This window comes from Astatotilapia calliptera, chromosome 9, assembly GCF_900246225.1.
Source record: "Astatotilapia calliptera chromosome 9, fAstCal1.2, whole genome shotgun sequence".
NCBI lineage: Eukaryota > Metazoa > Chordata > Actinopteri > Cichliformes > Cichlidae > Astatotilapia > Astatotilapia calliptera.
Window position 1 is genome coordinate 33334191 of NC_039310.1, and position 18879 is coordinate 33353069.

The following is an 18879-nucleotide window of genomic DNA, read 5'->3' on the forward strand; positions in this document are numbered from 1 at the left end:
AAGGGGATGTTAGTTTATTTCCCGCCTGTGTTTATGTTGATGTACTCTGGAGATATTGTTGTGAACACTTTAGTAATGTAGTATTTTCTTTCTGTTCCGTTCAGAGACCACACACACACACACCCATGCCCACGCACCTAAACCTGTATGCAATACCTGCTCCTCTGACAATCCCTGTTACCTTCAACTGTGTGAAGTCAATACAAGTCTGCACTATCCTCGGTGTCTTCATTGTCTCCCTTCTGAACATTCATCCGGGCCTTGAGCAGTGTTCTGGCCGACACTCCGGGGAGTGGTAGCTGCAAACCTGAACTAGCACCTTACAGTCCTTCCAGTACAAGCTATCTACCCAACAACAACAAAACACACAAACAGTGGAAAGCAAAATTCACACACATTTCATTTATTTATTTCACACTTGGTTCAACAGTTTCAACAGTTTTCTTTCAGACAAACAAACCATACTTTCTTTCGGTATAGCACTGCAACCATGCGTGGAGTGGGAGCAAGAAGAAGAAAATATTCTTATTAAACCCTGCCCCCTGTCTGTGATCCAACTTATATTACAAGTGGACACCAAAAACCGAGAAACAAACGAACATATATCTCTAGGTCCTAACGCAGACAAAACAAATTTACAATCAGCAATATACCACATCACATAATAACAAGGAGAAAAGATAAGTGAATAGAATAAAATGAGGCAAAAAATGTAAAAAAAAAAAGAAAAAAAAGAAATCTTCAATTTTCAAATTTCAATCTTCAATTAACTCCAATTTCATTCATATTCTTCATATTGAATTATCATCTAACAATTTTTAAAACAATGTAAATTTGTACAATTCTTTAGATTATAAAGAAGAGAGTTCCACAGTCATATACCCCTAACCGTTGGACTCATTAATCTTTGTGTAGTCCTAGCTAGCTGATGCTTAAAATGAAATTTCCTTCTGTCTTCTCCCTCCAAACACATTGAAAATAAACTTTGTAACTTGAAAGGCAAAATATTATTTTTAGCCTTAAACATAATTAATGTTGTCTGTAGTTTCAGTAAATATCCTAATTTTAATAGTTTTTTTCTATAAATAATTTATTTGGATGTTCTCTATATTTAACGTTATGAATCATTCGTATCATTTTCTTCTGTATTAATTTTAGAGGGTTTTTAGTATTCACCAATGTATTTCCCCAGACTTCCACACAATAACTAAAGTATGAGAAAACCAACGAAAAACGTTGCTCATTGATTTGTAGTCTAATAAATCTTTTACATTTCTCAAAATATAAATGTTTTTGACCATTTTCTTTCTAATGTACTCAATTTGTGATTTCCATGTCAAATTTTCATCTACTATTACACCCAAAAAGCGAAACTCTTTCAATCAGTTCTCCATTAATGGGCATAATAACTTCTTCCTTTACACAATTGTCAAATATCATCAATTTCGTTTTTGTCAGATTCAAAGATAATTTATTTACATCAAACCATTTCTTAAAAATTTACATCTCAGAAACCATGATTTCATATCTTTCAAATTCTCTCCTGAGCAATTTGTGTCACCTGCAAATAAAATAAAATTTAACCTTTTTACCTTGAGGAACGCCCAATACAATCTTCAATCTTTCAGAGGTGTTCTCGAAACAATGTACATATTGCAGCCCATTTTCTAAATAACTCCTTAACCAATTCAATGCCACTCCTCTCACACCATAATTATACAATTTAGAAATCAAAATATAATGTTGTAACGTGTCAAAAGCTTTTTTGTTTAAATCAACAAATACCCCAACTGTTTATTTATTATTATGGGTTGCAGATTAAATATCTTCAATGAAAGTCAATAATGCCAATGCCGTTGATCTATTTTTACAAAATCCAAATTGATTTTCATTTATATGTTGTTTTTTCTTTTGTCAATAAAACTATCAGGTCTTTGCGCAAAGAGTTTCAAGCACTGTTACTACCTGGCTCAAAAGCCGCAACACAAAAAAGGAGATGAATACCAGAGTGTTAGTGAGAAGAGGTTTTAATCCTAAAATGCATAGCAGGTTGGCTAACATGGCTGCTACCACCCAGGCATGGCTAGTAAGGCTTCCTGAAAGCCTGCCTCAGATATGCTTTTACCAACACCTGCCTAGGTGGGGCCAATTAGCACCAGCTGAACATACTGAGGAGATTAGGGGATGCAGAGGGACGTAACACCTCCTCCCTCAAAAGGGTTCCTCTAGGACCCCTAATTTTTTTTGAAAAGCCCCTCTGGACCTTGATCCCTCCAAAATAAGCTTGAGCCAAAGCACAAACTTGAGTACTTTATTACCAGCTCTCCTAACACAACTAAATATTCATATGGTCTTAGTTGGCATTTTTAAACATGTCATCTTATCTGCACGATATGGCTTCTGTCAGTCTGCCCCAGGGCAGCTGTGGCTACAACTGTAGCTTCCCTCCATCATTGTGTGAATGTGAGAGTGAATGAATAGTGGAATTGTAAAGTGCTTTGGGTGCCTAGAAAAGCGCTATATAAATGCAATCCATTATTATTATTATTAACACTATCACTCACCCACTTAAAAGTAAAACAAACTGATAGTGATGGTCTGCTTGAAGCTGATGCTCCGGTGCCTGTGTCAAAAAAATCAACACACTGCTTCAGAAGCTCTGTGTCGAAGCTTGATTCGTTTGGCCAGAGTCACGTGATCAGTGACGTCCGAAGCTTCGTTTAGAACGTGACTGCTTCGGTGTCTCGTTCAATGCTTTATAAGGAAGTGAATCTTTCACAGGATTTGTGGAGCGTTTTGATGGTGACAGATAGCAAACCACTGATATTTCTACTGAGAGACATGGAGCCAGCGAGGAATAGAGGAGTTTCTATTGTGTGGGAGAATTTTGAGTTCATTTTGGTCAATCGGGTGGGTTTTCCAGCTTTGTGTTCTTGTTTTTGTATTTGCTTTGTGCGTTTTTATTTTATCTGAAAACGGAAAAAACTTAAGATGTCAACAAATCTGCTTTTCATAATATAAATATAATTAAATAACTTTAGAAAGACTTCTATTTGACTCGTTACATTTAATGTTATAGAAAGATATATTTAATTTATTAAATAATCTTAAACTGTTAGTCTGCAAAATGTGCAGCAATTTAATGTATTTAATCTCTTTAGCTGATAGTTTGTGGGGCCCAGGTAGACTGTATAACTGCATCTCTACCAGTTTCTCTGCACTCCAGCCTCCTCTGTTCCATGTGAAGGGATTTTCCTTAATGCAGGAGAAATTAGGAGCTGCTCTTTCTTTTTGGCTTACGTTTTACTTTATTGACCAACGCCTGAGTTTTGTTTGTTTTCTTAAATGGTCATAGTGGCTTGTCTGTCTCTTTTAGTTAGTATAAATTGAAACTTTAATAAAACTCTTTAATTTAACCCTTTTGCCTCCTTTTTCTGACCCGGTCACTTTTTGTTACTTCCCCCTCCCCGCCTAGACGCCTCAGGGGAACGTAACACAGCTTCACAAAAACAACCTTGAGAGCAAACTGCTGCTGAAGCGTAACCATCACCTCACTGAGTGAAGAAATGGCACATTTTTGTTAAATATGCAGAAATAGACACACACCCAAACAATATATGGTAAACTGGGCTGCCTTGTATGTACATATGTTCAAGATGAATGGTTCTAATGTTTTCTGAGGCTGCTGTGCCATTTGGAGCAAAAATGAATATGAAGTTAACAGCATATCTTGTCACTGGAAATTGTTTGAACTGTTTATATATATTTGTATTATTTACTGTCGGTATTAGTGAAAAAAAAAAAAGCTTCATGTTGTGAAAAACTGAAATCTGGAAATTAGTGCCACGCGTTGCTTAAAGGATCCACTTGCAGGACTCCTGGGTAGCGTTAAAACAGAGATGTTTATTACAGATCTTCACCAAGTGAATGTACAGACAGTGCAAGGTTAGTGCTATATACAAGACGTGAGGGGCAGGGGTCCAGGGCTCCAGGGAAAACGGGGAAATCACACACGTGCTCAGAACAGCCTCTCTCCACTCCGCTAGCGACCTGTCACACCTTCCACACGGGGAAACACGGGGACGGGTCCGGGGAATCTAGGAACAAAGGAACACGTTAAGTCTGAGGCAGAGGCACGGCAAACTTGAGCTAGGTGTGTACTGACAAGAGCCTTCACAACAATCCAGCGTTGAACAGCTGATCTCCTTCTCATATACCGGCTGGTCTGATGAGGCCCAGGTGTGCACGATCCGGGAAGGCGTGGACCGAGGGCGTGAACCCGCCATGAGTTCTGCCCCGGCAAAACAGGGGAGAGGGAGAGGAAAAAAGAGAAGAGAAGGGGGGCTAGGAGTGGAGAGATTCTGACCAGCGCCTTGCCGATCCCGCAGGTTGTGACAATAGTTTAAAAATAAATAAATAAATACATCTGACGTTTCAAACAGTTACTCGCTACTTGAGTAGTCTTTTTGACTCTTGAGTAACTTTTTTGACAACTACTTTTCAGTTTTACTTGAGTAATAATATTTAAAAGTAATGCTACTCTTGAGTACAATTTCTGGATACTCGACCCACCTCTGGTGAATGCCTTGTAGTGGAATTTGCTGAAAACAGCAGAAGTAGTAAAACTGTGTGCTGAAGGGAGGGGGAAAGAAATCCACTGAAAACTGGTGTAGAAGCTGAAATTTGTATTGAAAACAGTTAAAAAGTTTAAATGTTAAACTGAAAAAAAATTGTTACCATAAGCGGGATTTGAACCCGGGCCTCCCGCTCTGAGAACAGCTGCTCATCTCACCAAGCTAAGAACACAGCTCAACCCCACAAACAAAATCAGTGACCACACTGATTATGTGGTCCATTTATTTCAATGGGACCGGAGGGGGGGAAAAAAACAAAAAAAAAAAAAAAAAGCACAAAAACTGCGAAAGTAGTTCCATGGCAAAGAAGAAAGAAGCAACTAGAAAAGTTTGCATTTCCTGCGAAAATGCCTTGTAGTGGAATCGGAAAACAGCAGAAGGAGGAGAACAATCTGCTGAAAAACTGATCTATCTAAAAATATATATTAAAAAAAAAAAAAAAAAAAAGAAAAAGTATAACAGTTATGAGCACCAAAAGATATAGCAGGCTTCAACTGAAGGAGCTGAAAAATTAGCTGACAAAGTTGAACTTTCTGCAGAAATGAGGTGAATTAACTTAAATTTGTGCTTGAAACAGGTGAAGCAGAACTTTGTGCTGAAAAGAAGTTAAGACACTTAACCTTCTCGGTCATACTATGATTAAGCAAAAATACTACCATTTGGCACCAATACTATGCTTTGGCAGAATTACCATGTTTGAGCACAAATACTATGATTTAGCAGAAATAATATAATTTGGCAGTTTCTAGATCAGTCAACTGTATGTCTGCTAAGTCATAGTATTTGTGTGAAATCATAGTATTGCTGCTATTGACAGAAATACTATGTTTTAGCCTATATACACTATGACTTGGCTCAAATACTACAATTTAGCAGTAATACTATGATTTGGCTTAAATATTGTGATTTGGGTGAAATACGTTGATTGACCCAGCCCAATTTTTACTGTTTAAGTGTGTGTGTGTGTGTGTATTCACATCATTTATGTTAATGAGAGTGTGGGGAGTGAATTGGAGGGTGGGGTGGGCTGCTTTTAACTATGTAAAGCACTTTGTGCTACATTTTTTGTATGAAAAGTGCTTTATAAATAAAGATTGATTGTGCTAAAAAAATAATAAAAATACTTTGCAGTGTCAAATACTATGAATTTGCAGAAATACAATGATTTAGCAGAAACACTGACTCTGTAAAAATACTATGATTTACATGAAATCCTTTGTCTTAGCAGAAAAGCTATAATCTAATCAAGCAAGTTTTAGCAGAATTTATAAAGTTTCTCATTCATTTCAAATGGGACCCAAAAAAAAAAAAAAAAAAAACCCACACAAAACAAAAAACACAACAATCTCCAATAATCGTCCATCTGTGTCAGGGGGAGAAAAATAAAAAAAATAAATAAAAATTGGATTCAGACTGTTAAATGTTACCATTTGTCATGTTAGTCTTTACTCAGACGGTGGAAGTGAAATCATGGCTCAAATATTTGTTATGAAACCAATTATTTATTTTTACACCAAATTAGTGTTACCTTAGTCATATTTGATGAACATCCCCAGAACATTTAAAAAAAAAAAAAAAAAAAAAAGTCTTCAAATCTTAAATTGGCCTAGAAATGTTAATAAATAAATTACACCCAGCATCCTGGACAAGTCTCAATGGAAGCGTTTGTGAGAAGACAATCATGTAATGGCAAAGCTGCAAAAGTAACAGGCTAACAGTAAACCACTAACATTAAACATCTACAATACTACATAAATTTTGTGATGAAAAAACGCCAAATTTTTATTTTTTTCCCCCGTCAAAGAACTTGAGAACTCGCCACCCTTTCTAAATGTGTTTAAGTGTAATATGTCCCATTATTTGTAGTTTTCCCCCTTCTGAAGCTCGTTGGCAAAATTGTCTCCCCAGAAGCGCATTGTCTTTTGTGATTTTGTATTCTACCGTTGTATCAGCAGTTCTCCCCATTCGCTAACATTTTCTTACGTTGCATTTGACCTTTCTGGATCAGTTCTGTGAAAAGTAGTGGGGATTACCACAGCAGGTTAAATAAGCATTTAAAAAGTTCTATACAAGATAAAAAATAAAATTAGTAGGAAATTTCTATTCATTTAAAGTAAAAAAAAAAAAAAAAAAAAAAAAAAAAACAATTCTTAAAGAAACTTGGGAACCTTCTCTTTGTGGAGAAAAATAGTATAAGCACCACACAGCCACACTTACCAATATTCAACTTTAATGGTAAGCAGGACAGTGTGTGGAGGTTATACCACATTTAATTCCTCAAAGATAAAACAAATTATTTACACTTTAAAATACTTTTAAGATCAAACTCCTGTTACACTAGTCACAGGTGTAGTTTTATGTGTTCTTTCATGAAAGTTACGAGTACTTGAATGTGAGAAGCTTTCCTCACAGTGACTGCACTTATATGGTTTCTCTCCCATGTGGATTTGTCTATGCATGTTAAGGTTACCTGCAGTGGCGAATGATGACCCACACTGGCCACAGAGGTACTTTTTAATGCCACTGTGTATAAGTTCATGTCGTCGTAATTTACTTGGAGTGGGGAAGCCTCTCCCACATTCTTTGCAGTAGTTCATTTTGTGTCCAGTGTGTCTACGTTGATGTAATTTTAAGGTCCTTTCCTGGCTGAAAGGTTTTTTACAAATGTCACAACGAAATGGTTTCCCACCACCACAACGATAGCAGTGTTCAAAACTGGATCCTTCTGGGTTGTTCTGCTTCTAAACAAAGACAAATACATTTAACATAAGTTACACGTTTAAATAAACTTTAAAATAAATTTTGTTTCTATGACGTAGAGGAACAGAAACGAGCGTTGACACCCCAGAAAGAAAATAAAAATAAAAATACATACCTCACAGTAACTGCACTTGTGGAGTTTCTTTCTGGTGTGGATCTGATGGTGCATTTTAAGGGACGATGAAAGTTTAAAAGTCTTCTCACACAGTTCACATTTATACGGTCTCTCCTCAGTGTGGGTAAACATGTGTTGTTGTAAGTATCTTTTTTCTGTAAACTGCTTGTCACACTGATCACAGCTGTAAACATCATGTCCCGTGTGAATGCGTTTGTGTCTATTTCTGTTCCCTAAATGGTTGAAAGTTTTCCCACAAATGTCACAGCTGTATGCCTTAATTCCAGAGTGGGTAACTCTATGCCTCCGTAAGCTACCACTCTGAGTAAAATCTTTACCACACTGATCACATCTGTATGGTTTAACTCCACTGTGGATGAACTTGTGGTTTTCCAGGCCTTCTTTCTGAGTAAAACGCTTCCCACAATGATCACAACGGTATGCTGTAATATCACTGTGAGAGACTTTATGCTTTTTTAGGGCACTTTGCTGAGTAAAGGACTTCCCACACAAGTCACATCTAAACTGTTTATATCCCCTGTGGATTAGTTGGTGTCTTTGCAATTTACCAAAGCAAGTAAAACATTTTCCACACAAGTCACAGATGAACAGAATCTCTGCAGTGTGGAAGTCTGTGTGTTTTCTTAGGGACTCCTTTCGAGTAAAAGCTCTCCCACACTCATTGCAGCTGTATTTTCTTCCCCCGTGGGGTTTGTCAGCCTCCTGAGAGGGCTGACATCTTTGCCCATTTCGATCCTGCAGCAACAGAAATACCAACAGAGGCATTGAGTTAAATACAGTCATGGAACAAACTGAACAGTCAAACTCCCTCCAGTTTTCTGTATAATTTTAAACCAGAGGCCCATTTCAACCATCTACTAGTGGTAGTACATTATATACAAATGGTCAGAAGAACCAAACAATAATTTGGTAGTATAGTCTATGGAACTATCAGATTTAAGTATTTAAATATTCTCACGTCATCGCCATTCCTAGTGCTTGTACACACAAATATTCAGTCTTGTTCTTGTCTTTGATTTGACTGCTTAGATTAGACAAATTTAGCTGAAAGCCAACAAGGATACCCAACGGATCATCACGGCCTTGCCGTTTTGGTCCATTTGATCAACCTTTGTTGTTATTTTTCCATTTTATTTTCAGTTGTTACAGACTGGGCAGACATGGCTGGGGGATAGGAAAGGGAGAGGTCTATATTTCTACAGGTTTTTAAATTGTATTCTAGAACACCTTAGACTGCTGACACCGTCATTACACCAGCATTTGTTTATCCCTAGAGTTACATTTAATGAGACTACTAGGCCAAACCCTAAAATAATTTCACATTATTTTGACAAGAATTTTATAAAGAATTACAATAGTAAAATGTGGAACTTTTGCAGGTTCTGGTTAGAGTGACCCTAAAGCATGTAGCAGAGCAGAGCAAGTACTACTGCCACCAGCTGCACTCCAACACAGTGGCGTTCAAGTCTGCTGAACTACAGGATGAGAGACTAGGGATTACCACAACAACTACTGTATAACATTTCCAAACTGTAATACAATAATATCTAATGAAGGAAAAGTGTAAATGTAATGTGTGCTACAACAGTAATTAAAATTATATTATAGAAAGAGTAATATATACAAATAACATTACATGATGTACTATTGGGGGCTTAATATAAACCTAGCCTGTGTTTTGGTGCCCGTTAAAATGAACTTTGTGTCATCTTTGTGTCAACTTTTGAGCAAATTGTGACCATCATCAAGCAAACCAACCGAAGACGATGAAGGGCACAGTTTCAATAGTACTGAAACATATTTTCCATACCTTTTCTGTTGAAGTCATCGTTTCCTCTGTGGTGGCTAAACTGAGCCTAAATGACTCAAAAATGTTGCTCTGCTGCTTCGTCAGACTCTTCTCCACTTGCTAACCAGCAGGGACACAAACAGATCTGGTGGCGTTTCAGTATCGAGGCATGTAAAAAATAAAAATACGAAAATATTTCAAACACATGCTTATTCTACAGAACAGACTTTAGACCCACCTACTATCCAATCACAGGTCTCAGTGATTTTCTACAGATTTTGACCATCATCAGAGAATTTATTGGTCTGTAGGCAGTGTTTCATGCTTATTTGCCCCCAAACTTGAACATAAATTGCTTTGAGCCAGTTAGTGACAGTATGCCAGTGTAACCCAGTAACGGGTGAACCACTCTTATGACACAGAAAACTTGGGTTTTTTAAAAACCTAACAACAATAAAAATCTTGCCTTTTAGTGCAGACTTCTGGAGAAGGCATGTATTCCTGTTGGATGCTGCGTTTTTTAAGGACCAGTCATGATGATGACCACATGCTTCGCCATAACAGAGTGAACTCTCTGTAACTAAGACCCAAATAGATTCTGGCACATTCAGAAGTTCTTACATTGTCAGGGCTCAGCAAGGCATAAGTCAAAGCACAGGACTCACAGGGATACAGAATAAACACAAACTAACCTTTATTTGGGTTATCCACTCAAGTCCACAATGCAAGGAAAACGAAGAGCAACAGAATCTCAGGAAGCATAAACTAACATGTTAACTAAAAAGATATGAGACAGGGCTACAAATACTCTCTCACACACTCAGGGCTAATTGGGAACTGGACACAGCTGAACATAATTAAGGAAAATGACAGACAGAACTTTGAATCCTGACTCAAGTAAGGCTTGAGGTAGTCCTAGTGCCTGGACTAAAGAATAAACCTAAAACCTTCTTATGATGAGTTCACATTAATCCTACTCAATTAGACCAAAATTATTTAACCCTGTGATGGACTCGGGGTGGGCAGATACCGTGTAGGTGACCCTGAACTGGAACTGAACTGAAAGTTAAAACTGAGATATACAATGATTATTGTCAAAAGAGGCACATTTGTGGAATTTCTGAGTAAATAAATCACATACAAGAACATCACACATGACATTAAAAATCTAAACTTTCCACTCGACACAATTTAAGATAAAAAAAAAAAGTGATTTAGCTACTGGGAAAAAGGATGCTTTCATGGGTTTAAAAATAAAAATATATATGTTAAAAGATTATTTTGTGACCCAGAAAGATTAATAAGAGTAATATTAAAACTTAGTAGTGGCCGCCGTTGTTGGAAACTGGAATTGGCTGGGCCGTGCTATGAATTCTGGAAAATGGTGGACCACAAAGGACACAATGACCCATCCTTCAAATCTGGGGAAAAAAACAGGACACATTTGTCGGGCGGATTCGTAGGCTGGACACAGCTTATGTACCTTGATAGTTATGTATCAAATGTTTAAAAATGTTTGTTTGCATGTTCCTATGTACAGGCCCTGGAACAGCACCTTCTTAATGCTACAGCGCTACCTGATGAGAGGCAGACAGCTCAAGGACTTCGGGCATTCAATTCAATTCAATTTTATTTATATAGCGCCAAATCACAACAAAAGTCGCCTCAAGGCGCTACATAGGTACAGAGAAAAACCCAACAATCATATGACCCCCTATGAGCAAGTACTTTGGTGACAGTGGGAAGGAAAAACTCCCTTTTAACAGGAAGAAACTTCCAGCAGAACCAGGCTCAGGGAGGGGCGGGGCCATCTGCTGCGACCGGTTGGGGTGAGAGAAGGAAAACAGGATGAAAGACATGCTGTGGAAGAGAGACAGAGGTTAATAACAGATATGATTCAATGCAGAGAGGTCTGTTAACACATACGGCATCACTCAGAACAGAAGTTAATCTTCTCTCTTCCAAGGACCATGAAAAATAGCATCTTATTTAGCATTGCTCAACCCATTTTACATGGTAACAGTGGAAATGTTCCAGCAGAAGAGAGTCACGGAGACATAGATAGACAGATAGATCTTTATTAAGATGGCCATAATGGGCAATACCACCAACATGACAGCAGAACTGATGGGAGAGAACATGTCCAAGCAATTCCTTACATTTGTTTGTGGTAGCAAAGCAACACCCAGCCTCATCAGTGCCATGAAGAAACTGTCAGCAAAAAATGAGGCAATTCTAAAAAGAGGAAAAAATATTATTTTTTAATAAAAACTAAATGTTCGGCACCTCATCCCTTCTCACACCCTGCCCTAGTTACATGAGCACACCATACCATCCCAGCACATCCTTCCTTCAGCTACAGTACGTACATTTACAGAATCAACTGACCAGTAAATCCATCTTTACACAAGTATATTTGTATCTTTTGCACAACCCCCAGTTATGCTTAGTACATGATTATTTAGACTTTTTTTTTCCACTGTTTCCCATTTCGCCACTAGATGCGCTGAAACAAAGCATTGAATTAATGAACCCATTTTCAGTTCAGTTGATGAAATGGTTCTTTGCTTCATTTGCACATCACTATCCTATACCACTGTGTTGCCTAGATTGGTGGCACTGGGAATTCAACAGACAGTAAAAGAAAAAGACACAATAGAGTTAGTAACACAATCATCTTTATCACCTCTTTGCTAGACCGAAGTCTAACTGCGGTATAGATCATCTTATGAAATCCTTCTGAAGCTTCGTGTTTAAATGAATGTCAAAGAGCCTAGTCACATTCAGCTTCTTAAAAATTGCTATTAATGCCTTGTTCCTTTCTTGAACATAGACCTGACATTCTAATAGTACATGCTGAACAGGTTCCAGTTCACTGCAGGGCGAATAATAGTGCCGAAGGATTTTGATCTCCATTGCCGTTTACCTTATACACCTCAGATTTCTAGTAGAAAGCAGAAACATGCCACCTGTAAATGTTTATCTAATGACACTGCAGTGATTGGGTGTATTAAGAGTGGGAATATATCTATTTGTCTATTTATCAAGCCATGATGGTTACTGGTTATTAAACACCAAAAGCATCCATGGAAGTACTGAGACTAAACACTACTTTTTGTAGGGGGATAAGTGTTAAAATTCCTTTTAAAACACACACGCACACACACAAACTAATGTAAATATTTATACTTGTGCCTTCCTTCCTAACATTCAGGTTTATTCACTGCAGGTCCAGATATCAGAGCTACCGCATCAGATCCAAGTGTGTCATCAGCTGACACGTTTTACAGCAGATTCCAGCTGAACTCTGTGGAGCCTGATCTCAAGCTTTTGAAGTCTGACCCTGAAACCAGAAGAGGATCTTCAGATTGATTGTGATACAGTGATTTCAGTCCTGCATGATCACGCTGATGTTTGCACAGAGCAGAAAATGAAGTGAATGTTTTTGCACATTGGTAACAGTGAAACTGTTTATTTACAGCGTGGGATTGTTTATGTTCGGAGTATGAACCGAGATTCCTGAAGCTCTTGTCACAGCTGAAGTTCTCTTCCGTGTGTACCTTCATGAAGGTTACGACTACTTGATTGTGTGAAACATTTCTCACAATGTCTGCACTTGTATGGTTTCTCTCCTGTGTGGACTCGTTTATGTCTTTTAAGATCATCTGCAGTGAAAAATGATGACCCACACTGGTCACAGATGTTCTTTTTGACCCCACTGTGAATGAATTCATGGCGCTTTAATTCACTTGGAGTGGGGAAGCCTCTCCCACATTCTTTGCAGAAGCTCATTTTGTCTCCAGTGTGTCTACGTTGATGTATTGTAAGGTTCCACTGATGACTGAAAGTTTTTCCACAAAGGTCACAACAAAAGTCTTTCCCACCACCACAGTGACGACAGGGTCGAGAACTGGATCCATCTGTGTTGCTCTGCTTCTAAACAAAGATACAAAGAGTGTAAGTCAGGGAATTCCTTCAACATTTTTATCCTGAACGTTGCCTCAGATAAAGAGCATTTCTGCCAATATCCAATTACATTTTACTGTTTACATTATAACACTCAGCTCACTGGGCTACAATAAATGTCTTTGATGTAGAGGAACAGCAACAAGCACTGGTACCCTGTCTGCAGACATCCTTTCACCATACTATGAGGACATGTAAATAAAACTTACAGACCATTAAAAAGAATTTGATTTTGAGGGGGTCAGGTGGGATGCACTGATTGGTTTTAGTTAGATGACCCTCCTGTTGTTCAGTCAGTGAATACAAGTAAAATGGACTGGTTCTTACAGAGCACTTTTCTACTCTGTCTGAGCACTCAAAGTGCTTTATGCAACATACCTCATTCACACTGTTAGATCCCAGTTACCCCTGTACAGGTGGTCTGGACAGCTCTCCATCCTTTGGATCAGAGTCGCTTACTCCCTACGGGTATTATCCTGATAGGTGAAGTTGAGACTAGTTTAAGCCGGCGGCGAGGAGATTCGCTCAGCCTCTAACTGCCTTCATCTAAGTGCCCGCCCTGCACTTCCTTTGACTCTATGCTCTCATTTGCAACCTTAATGAAACATATTTGTAAGCCACAGTTATTAACGGCAGCTCTCCTCTAATGATCTATAGCACTTGTTATTGTGCTGAGTAAAATTTTGTGACCTGGACAGTACATCCCAAGGACGTATTATAATGAAGTACTAGAATAACCTATAAGAACCTAAATCTGATGTTATGGGTTAACACACAAAGTCTTACCATTTACTGTTTTAAGAAGGTAATAGAATCAATGTCCACAATTCTGACTTTGAATTAAGATAAATAATTTTTATTAAAGCAAGATTTCAGCAGGCGTTAGCAAACAGCTTAATTGCAATTTAATCAATCAAATCCAAATAATCAATTTATCACACTATAAACTAACTATTTTGTTGCTGAGTGACTACAACCGTTGTTGAGGTGTGTCTTCTTTTAGGAGGGAAGGAGGATCATCGTGCGCACTGATAGAATCCAGTTTCCAGTACAAGGCTCCCCGACTTCACCTTCTTGACTCTGATCCTAACTCAGCATACAATGAGTACGCAGTTTAAAATTCATAATCCAATCAGTCGATCCACGGTGAAGGGTTATGACTTCTCCTCTGTCGTCCCTCTCTCTAAGTCTTTTCACTGCAGATCTTCAGTCTTCTCGCATCCTACTTACCGGCTCGGGACTAGAAGAAAAAGCCCCTCTCTGCTTTTGCCTCCCATCTTTAACACCTCTACGGACACCATATAATACAGATAGTTTTTCTATACTTGAGGAATTTCTAGGGCAGTGGTTCTTAACCTGGGTTTGATCGAACCCTACGGGTTCGGTGAGTCTGTTTCAGGGTTTCGGTAAAGCCTCCGCCGTGACATGCACGGCTCATCTATGTCTTGAATTTGAAAAAAAAAATTGTATTTTATTTTTCGCTAAAGAGGTGCATATGGAACTGGTAGCGTTCGGTACCTCCAACAAGGTTAAGAACCACTGTTCAAGGGTGACTGTAGCTCAGAAGGTAGAGCAGGTCATCTACTTCAGCGGTCCCCAGCCTTTTTTGTGCCACGGACTGTTTGATGTCTGTGTATATTTTCACGAATCGGCCTTCAAGGAGGGGAGGATAAATGCAACAAAATAAAACCAGTACCCCAAAAAAAAAAACGGGAAAAGACCCAGGGAAACCCAGTTAACGATAAAAATGATTAGTGGCGACTGCTGATCTACATAATCCACTCTGCATGTCACAAGATACTAACCCCAAGCTGTTCTCCGATGGATCCAATGGAGTGTGAATGTTAGATAGAAGAGGGAGAAATTTTCACTTTGTATTATATTAGGAATGTTTTAAGAGATTTGTGAGAGAGTTGACTGAATATTCTGTAAATGAAGTATTTTTATATCCCATTGAGATTTTAATTTAAGGTTAATTAACATAACGCTTCAAAAGAATTGCAACTGTAAATCCTCAAATATGGCTACAAGGTAACAGTAACCGTTGTTTTTAATTAGATGACTTATTATGTTCTTTACTGACACTGTCAAAATTCCAGCAGCCATGGCAAATGTAATGTGGGCCTAAATATGGTACAACGTGGATATTGTGAATACAGAAAAGTAATAATGAACTTTTTTCATGATCATGGATGAAAAGAAATAATGATTGAAATCTGATCATCAGCCAGCACTGCTGTTATAGCTAGCAGAATTACTAACTTGCTAACAAGTTACTTACTTACTGAGCAGAGTTGATCCAAACAGTGACACTGAAATTAGAAGATAAAAATATAAATACATACCTCACAATTACTGCACTTGTAGAGTTTCTTTCTGGAGTGCATTTGGTGGTGTTTTCTCAGGTAACGTGGAGATTTAAAAGCCTTATCACACAGGTCACATTTATAAAGTCTCTCATCAGCGTGGGTAAACATGTGGAATTGTAAGTGTGCATCTGTTGTAAACAGTTTCCCACACTGATCACAGAAGTAAACACCATTTGCAGTGTGAATGCGTTGGTGTCTATTTCTGTTCCCTAAAAGGCTAAAAGTTTTCCCACAAATGTCACAGCTGTACGCCTTAATTCCAGAGTGGGTAACTTCATGCTTTAGTAAGTTGCCACTGCAATTAAAAGTTTTACCACACTGATCACAGGCGTACGGTTTGACTCCACTGTGGACAAGCTGGTGTCTTTTTAAGTTTCCAGGTTGGGTAAAAGATTTTCCACACAAGTCACAGCTGTGCGGTTTATCTCCACTATGGATGAGTTGGTGTCTTTTTAAGTTTACTGTCTTGGTAAAAGACGTTCCACACAAGTCACACCTGAATGGTCTCATCCCAGTGTGGATGAGTTGTTGAATTTTCAGGTTAGACTTTCCAGTAAAATCTTCTCCACAATCATCACAGCTGTATGTTTTCTCTCCCTTTCTTCTGTGAGGTTTGTCGGCCTCCTGAGAGCGCTCACTTCTCGCTCCATGTTGGTCCTGCAGTGACAGAGATACAAACAGAGGCAGTGAGTGAAATGCAGTCGTGGAACAAACTGAACCTGCCTCCATTTTGGAATCAAAGATGTCAACAAACACATTGTAGGTGTGTTACCACCACCTTCTGGTGATAGTTTCACATTACAATTATGTGCTACAATGAGAGTTGGACTGAAAATGACATTATTAAAGAAATATTGATTACTTGAGAAAATCTTGTACTTCATAACAAATTCTGAGTCCAACTGATGACATTGTTGTTTCAATGTGTTCTGATAAAATGTGATCTTTGTATTTTCTTGTAACTTCTGTGGTTTTTGTTTGTGAATGTAGCTTCTGTATGTATGTAGGAGCCCAGGATGGAAAAGATAAAGCTGCTGTTAACAACCAGCTGTGCACAGTTTCAATAACAGCGTAACTGAGATATTTTTCTCACCTCCTGTGTTGAAGTCATTGTTTCCTCTGTAGTGGCTGAGCTGAGTCCAAATGGCTGAAACTGTTCCTCTGCTGCTCCACCAGACTCTTCTCCTCCTGTTACTCAGCTGGGACACAAAAGTATAGATATGCATTTTATCCCTTATGTGATAAGGCATGTGATCAAAAGTGGGTCAATTACACTTCTTTAGGGAGAACCCCTACCAGGGTTTAAAAAGCTGGTACTCTCCACCATCCACAACTGGACAATAAAGTTTATTGTGACCCTGATACTGCAGCAGATTGCTCTGATTGCCCATGTATGTCAATAAACAAACATTATGCTTGTAAATAATTAAATGTGCTACTACTGCCTCTACTTCCGCACACTTGGGATTTTTTTTTCATTCTAATGTGAAGTGTTTGTTGTGTACTAAGAAATGATGGCATAACATCACCTGATTTATGGGTATCATCTAGGCAGAGTGGAATTAAGAATTACACCTACAGGCCACACTGACCTGTGGATGTGAACATAGGTAGCTCTTCTGTGTTGTGCCATCTGCATTGCCAGAGGTTGTTTGGTTTCCTCAATGTATAAATCACGGCATTCCTCCTGACACTTAGACTACATTTAGAAAAAAACATGTCTGAACTGTTTCAATACTGCTGACATGAGGGATCACTAAGAGTTTTCGTTTAACCAGCAGCTGTCCTTCTCTACCGCCTGGGGCTTACTTTAGGTGCCTTCTCAGCTTAGGCTTTCCTCAACACTGTGAATGGGTTGGATAATGGCAGGTATTATGTATCCTGAAACAAGATAACATTCTTTAGTAGGGCCAGGACTCTCCAGTCAATTTACACCTACAGGCCAGTGGGAACTCTTTCAATGATGAGACATCCTGGACCGGGAGGAACGCTAGTTTGAGCAGAGTCAAGGAGGCCATTTACGCGAAAATGGAAAGACCATCTCTGAATCGAGGAGGGGGCCTAAAGGCACATCTTTCATGATCACTAAATTTCCCCTTGTGGGACAATTAAAGGTTTATTCTATTCTATCTTACAATGTTGTGATTCCAGCCATTCCCCAACTCTCTGTGAATGGTACTCATGGCCATTGATCAGTGGTTTTTGGTCAGTGGTCATGAGAATTTGCATATTAATGATCAAGGAACTGACCTCCCAGCCCATTGTTTATTCAGTGGGTGAATTTCAGTCATTGTGCAAAAGTATTGTTTATGCAGTCAGCTGAGACTGAAGAAGTCACTTGGAATTAGTGATGAAACGTTTCTCCCGGTATGCAAAGGTTTTGGCACCCCTGATAATATTCAGGATTGTTCTTCATAATTCATTGTTTTTTTGGATCAGTAATTTCATTTAAATATATCATATAGCAGACAAACAGTAATATTGAGAAGTGGAATGAAGTTTATAGGATTTACAGAAAGTGTGCAATAGTTACTGAATTAGGCAGGTTCATAAATTTAGTCACCTCAACAGAAAAATGACATCAATATTTAGTAGATCCTCCTTTTGCAGAAATAACAGCCTCTAAATGCTTCCCATAGCTTCCAATGAGAGTCTGGATTCTGGTTGAAGGACCATTTGTCTATACAAAACATCTACATTTCAGTTGGACAACTCATAAAACTATGAAGTCATATACAGTGGGATGCAAAAGTTTGGGCAACTTGTTAATAGTCATTATTTTCCTGTATAAATCGTTGGTTGCTACAATTAAAAATGTCAGTTAAATATATCATATAGGAGACACACAGTGATATTTGAGAAGTGAAATTAAGTTTACTGGATTTCCAGAAAGTGTGCAGTAATTGTTTAAACAAAATCCGGCAGGTGCATAAATTTGGGCACTGCAAAAAAGGAAATAAAATCAATATTTAGAAGATCCGCCTTTTGCAGAAATTACAGCCTCTAAACGCTTTCTGTAGGTTCCAATGAGAGTCTGGATTGTGGTTGAAGGTATTTTGGACGATTCCTCTTTACAAAACATCTCTAGTTCATTCAGGTTTGATGGCTTCAGAGCATGGACAGCACTCTTTAACTCACACCACAGATTTTCAATAATATTCAGGTCTGGACTGAGATGGCCGTTCCTGAACGTTGTACTTGTTCCTCTGCATGAAAGCCTTAGTG

General features: G+C 38.4%; 2 protein-coding genes across 3 annotated transcripts; both read right to left on the minus strand.

Annotated features, from left to right (window-relative positions):
• Nucleotides 1-6753: 6753 nt before the first annotated feature.
• On the minus strand, nucleotides 6754-10124 carry LOC113029633 (zinc finger protein 239-like). Of its 2 annotated transcripts, none has more exons than XM_026180607.1 (4): nucleotides 10012-10124; nucleotides 9341-9464; nucleotides 7510-8265; nucleotides 6754-7372 (listed from the first exon to the last, which is right to left on the minus strand). In XM_026180607.1, the coding sequence occupies exons 2-4, from the start codon at nucleotides 9356-9358 to the stop codon at nucleotides 6956-6958; spliced, it is 1191 nt and encodes a 396-aa protein (XP_026036392.1). In that variant the 5' UTR covers nucleotides 9359-9464; nucleotides 10012-10124; the 3' UTR covers nucleotides 6754-6955. The 2 variants fall into 2 exon arrangements, with proteins under 2 accessions (XP_026036392.1, XP_026036391.1); XM_026180606.1 differs by having other exon boundaries at nucleotides 6754-7375; nucleotides 10012-10123.
• Nucleotides 10125-12778: 2654 nt separating this feature from the next.
• Nucleotides 12779-16323, minus strand: LOC113029636 (zinc finger protein 239-like; the record flags this gene model as incomplete). Its single annotated transcript, XM_026180611.1, has 2 exons — nucleotides 12779-13255; nucleotides 15631-16323. Coding segments are annotated over 2 exons (1098 nt in total), but the record flags the coding sequence as incomplete, so codon positions are not given.
• Nucleotides 16324-18879: the final 2556 nt, after the last annotated feature.

Coding starts and splice junctions, on each gene's coding strand:
- LOC113029633 (XM_026180606.1), bottom strand. Junction 7,376..7,509: donor ACAAGTGCAGTTACTGTGAG/GTATGTATTTTT, acceptor GTCTTTGTTTAG/AAGCAGAACAACCCAGAAGG.